The sequence below is a fragment of the Penaeus chinensis genome, chromosome 31, assembly GCF_019202785.1.
Source record: "Penaeus chinensis breed Huanghai No. 1 chromosome 31, ASM1920278v2, whole genome shotgun sequence".
Lineage (NCBI taxonomy): Eukaryota > Metazoa > Arthropoda > Malacostraca > Decapoda > Penaeidae > Penaeus > Penaeus chinensis.
The window spans coordinates 23,195,238-23,200,237 of record NC_061849.1 but is presented as its reverse complement, the minus strand read 5'-3'; the positions used below and the strand labels follow the sequence as shown (position 1 = coordinate 23,200,237).

At 36.1% G+C, this 5,000-nt stretch overlaps 1 protein-coding gene across 1 annotated transcript in view; it reads left to right on the top strand.

The window, feature by feature from the left end:
- Positions 1–5,000, top strand: part of LOC125041675 (out at first protein-like) — a 16,624-nt gene that overhangs the window by 4,093 nt on the left and 7,531 nt on the right. The window contains exons 3-5 of the mRNA XM_047636841.1: positions 1,617–1,751; positions 2,849–3,035; positions 3,742–3,860. Of these exons, the coding sequence (XP_047492797.1) occupies positions 1,617–1,751; positions 2,849–3,035; positions 3,742–3,860 (441 nt within the window). The remainder of the gene's footprint in view (positions 1–1,616; positions 1,752–2,848; positions 3,036–3,741; positions 3,861–5,000) is intronic.

Below are 5,000 nucleotides of genomic sequence, written 5' to 3'. Positions count from 1 at the left end.
GTTTATATTGGTGGAGTGTCCTATCATATCAACCTCTTCCCCATCAATGTAAAAAATGTTGGCACTTTGGCCACCCACAGCCACTCCACAGCCTGCTGCCCTCTTATGTGCCCAACCTGGTCATGACCATTCAGATTGTTCTGCTCAACCATGCATGTGTGCCAGTTGTATTGGATCCCATAATGGATTTTATAGGAGTTGCCTTGCCTACAAGCTTGAATCTGAAGTAGCAGTTCTCAGATTCAAACTAGGCCTCACTCTACTTGAGGCCAGACAGGAAGCACAGCAACAAGGCTTTTTACTTTTTTATTCTAAAACTGTCCTTCGCTCTGCTCCCCTCCCATCTTCTCAAGATGTCTCAGTTGCTCCCCCAGTATACCCTGAACCATCCTACCTCTACTCCCTCTCTCCCCCAGTCAAATTCCTTTCCTAGTCTAAATCAAAATTTTCCAAATTCTACCACTTCCTTGCCTACCTCTCCTTTACTTTTTCTCGCTTACCTGTTGCACCAGGCAATCTAAATGTTCCACCCCATCTTCTCCTATCACAACCTCTCCTACACCCACCTCTTCCTCTGCTCCTCAGATATCTATCCCCTCTTTTCCTCCTCGCAAGAAAACCTTTGTCTCACAGACCACCCCACCCAACTCCCCTCCAGAAACTCTTGAAGACTTCCAAAACTTCCTAAACATGACCCAAGAGAATGCTCTGCTTCCTCATCCACCCTCCAATGTCTCTATTCCTATTCCCTCTACAGTCAAAGTATTTGGCAATATCCATCTGCCTCCTCCTCAAGTTCAACTTACCCCTCTTCCTCCCATGCTCTCCCAACACACCCCAACTTCTCTCCTCTCCTCCATGTGCACCATTCCCTCTTCTTTCCCCATTATCCTTACCACTCCCACCTGGATGCTCATGTGACTCCCTTATGTTGCAACAATGTCCTTCTCTGGATCCTTACATTCTTCCTGATATTTCACCACCTTCCCTTGTTCCCTTATCTAATTCCCTGGATTCTTCTCCTGCTTCTCCAACTGCCAGTTCTACCCATATAACCCAGTGATTGTTTCATAATGGCTCTTTTGCAGTTTTCCTCATACACTGTTACTCTCCCTTCCACATAGATACTCTCCATTTGCTCTCCTCACTTTACACTTTTCACTACTATACTATCCGATAGTGCTCAACAATCTTTGACACAATTTTATCCTAATCATTAAATAATCTTTACTCTTTTTACCACAATATTTTACCAAAGCGCTATATGACCTTTAATGTCTAGCACATTTATCTGTTTTAACCATTAACTGTTAACCATTACACTGGGTTTTATTTATTAGCTTTTAAGAAGCCATTCCATTGTCAGAAAAAACTGCATATAAAGACTTCGACTTATCTCTCCTAGAATAACACACGCTTCTTGTATGATACCATCTTCAAAAAAGCTTGTGTCTGTGCTCAGAACAAACAAATTCTGATACATTTCTCAAACCAGATGACCCGTGTTACAGGCAGGTGTTACTCCATCTTACATGTACTATTCTGTGGCATCTTCCATACTTGGATCTCTAAATTTATATTCCTGAATTACTAATGATTTTGTTTTGTTTTTGTAGGAGCTGCAGATCTTCAAGGTGATTGTCTTGGGAGAGGAGGAATTAGGACAGAGTCAGTTCCAAGTCATGTGCTTCATTATGAGGTTCTTTAAGAATAATTTCATATCCTCAGATGCCATGTCTAAGTTAAGACAAGTAAGTTTGTTTTTTTTTTCTTCTATTATAGCATACTCCATTTAGAAATACAAAAAAGCAACTACTCTTATTTTATTGTTTTTTTAAATGAAAGAAATAGATTTTCCTCTTATAGATCCTACAATTATTTTATAGATTAATAACTACAGTTGACTACTAGGAAGACAGACAGACTATCAAGAATCATTGTAGGATATTTTTGATTTGTAGTATGCATATGATTACAAAGAAAGAACTAGTTCTCACCAATTAGAGGACTAGATTCTCACCAACAGAGAGCTGGTTCCTCTTAAAAGGTTTCCACATTCTCCCATTTTTATGGGAGTCTACATAATGTAACAACCAAAAACCCAGATGCTAGTCTAATCACATCATGAGTCCATTTCAAGGTGCCCAGGATGATAGCTCACAAGTCCTTGCTTGAGCTGGACAACCACTCAGGCATGGAGCAGCGCTCACTAATGCACCCCAGCCTTACCAGACTTTAAGGGATATTTTACCTGATGTAAATGAGTTAGACTAATTTATTAATCATTAATAGTGTTATGTGTTTTTTTTCTTCTTGCTTTCTTTTTCTTTTTTTATTATTTTTAAAAAATCAGTAAGTCACAAATTCTTCCATATATATGTTATTGATGTTTTGAAATATTTGTTTGTGTCAGTCTGTTGTTGATTCTTAATTATAAGATTTCTACTTTTTGATCCATTTTTCAAAAGTTTATACTATTTTCCTATGATCTTTTGGGGAGGACTGATCTTTGATTAATTTCATAGATTATATAATCTTCAATTGCTATAAAATTTTATGAAGTGTCTTTATCTCGCTTTTCTGTCTTGATTATATTTTTTTATGTAGGGATATTGTGAACATCTTAAGTCCCTTGTATTTGACTGTGCATATATTACATAGTTTACATATAAAATAAATTGGGAGTAGGAATCCACAAAAACTACAGTGGTGTAAAACAAAATGCTAGGAAACCTAACTCTTGTTTTAAACATTTGTATATAGGCACTAGAGCCATGGATTGTGCAAGAATATACACCAAACTTAAATGTACAGGTTAGGTATATAATTATTTCTTTTTGTTTTATAGAAAAATCCTGGCACAGTAAGATCACCAGAAGAAGACCGTGGCACTGAAGAAGTTGAGATGGACGTGAGTGTGGATGTTGCTGGAGCAGGTATTCTGTCGCCACACATCCCTCACATGTGTGCATTGGCCAGCACGTCTACTTATGCCTCTGACAGAGACATTAAACTTTGGGCAACACAAAGAAGAGGTATAGTGCTTCATTTGCTTCCAGTCAATAGAATTTTTTTTTTTTTTTTTTCTCACGCCCTTTCACTTTCACTATTTTTCCCTTCTCTCTTTCTATTATAATGGGAAGGTTAAAAAGACTTCATGCAGGAAATAAAGACATTGTATTTGAAAATTATTTAGAATAAGTTAAGGGAAGAAAAAAACACATAGTCCATGAGGTACAGAGGAGGAAGTAAAGATTACAACTACTTGTAAGCAGATCACAGATTAGTTGATTTCCATTAAAGTAAACATCAAGCGTCTTCAACTGGGGCTTAACAGATATGCTTTATGCATTAAATTTGATTTTTTTTCCATATGTTTGTCTTTTTATATCATGATTGTTGTTATTATATTAATCATTCTGTTTGTTCATCCTTGCATTTTGTTTTCATTTCTGGTTCTTGTATCTTTTCTGTCAAAATAAAAAAAGACCAAAAATATGCTATTAATGTTAGTTATAATTTTTAAGTGTTTAAGTGATATATGTTTCGGATATATGCATACAATATATATATTAAGTTAACTGCCTAAGTTTTTTACAGGTTTCATTACATTAAAGCATGATTGTTATGAGCATCACAGAGAGTGTAATTTTTTTTTCTGTAAAAGATGTAATTCTTCTCATACCTGGTTTTTTGCAAGATGTTTGCTTTCCCATTCTTATTCCATTTTTCATATTGCAGAATTAGATGGTGATTGGTCTCTAGTTAGCGATGCAACACACCACCTCCCAACAAGAGGTGTTGCTCGCTGTGCCGACGGGGGTAGAGATCTCTCCAGCCCTTGTGCCTGTCATTATCAAGTGAGTTATAAAGTTTAGTAGGTGCTTTTGTTAACACTGTGTTTCACCTGCTTCAGAACAATACTAGATAGCTATTTCTGTAGTTTGCACTCTAAAATGCAGATGTATGTAGCATATTTACTTATGAAACATGACAGTTAGTCAGAGAAATTCAGTCATTTCTACATGTTCATATATTATATCATAATTACTGGAACTTTTCAGTTTATGTAATGGATTGTTAGCAGTAGTAGTATATGTACTCTGGCACAAGGTTCATGCACTGTCCACCATAGTTTTGATCTTGTTTACATATGGAAGGCCCCACAAGTGCTGACAGTAGGCCCACTTCATTAAACATTTTTACCTCATTCCTTAAATGCTCTGTCAGTGGGTTAAATATTTTTGTGATAATATTACTTATTTGATTGTTAAAAGATGTTGGGAAAGAGTATAATTGCATGGTATAAAGTTTCCTTTCTGTGTAAGATATATTTTTAAGTAGTGCATGTTCCATAAGTTATACAAAATTACACATTTTAAATCTATGATTTTTTGGAGAAGGATATATTCTTAGTTATTACTAGTATTTTGATATAAAAATGACAATATCAGTGATGATGATTAAAGTATTGATATTATAGGCATTAGAAAAAAAAATTACAAATTCAAGGAATGGGGAAATTGGCCACAGTCACTACAGCCTACTACTACAGTTTCCATGCTATTGACTAATGTGTAAACTAATGGTACTATAAAACAATGTAATACACCCTCAATACTCTAGGTTTAGGCTTAACTTTGTGTGTGTTTGACAAATCAACATACCACAAATAGCCTGTGAATATGAAACAGAGGAAATAGTTTGATTTACTTTGGCTCACCAGTTATTGGTATGCCTTGCACCACTTTGTAATGCCATTTACCATTGGTTACAGGTCATGGCAAGGGGAACGAAGTTCAGATAGTGGCACATTATCTGTGTATGTACATAATCATGTGACCCATATATAATCATGTGACACAAAGGTCTAGGTCCATTATAAATGGGCCCAAGTAGCACTCTACACACTGAATATAGTTCAGGTTGTGGACATTATAACTAGGCTGGGCATATAAATTAGGTTTTGTCAGACCTTTAGAGTCTGCCATAATAGTAGA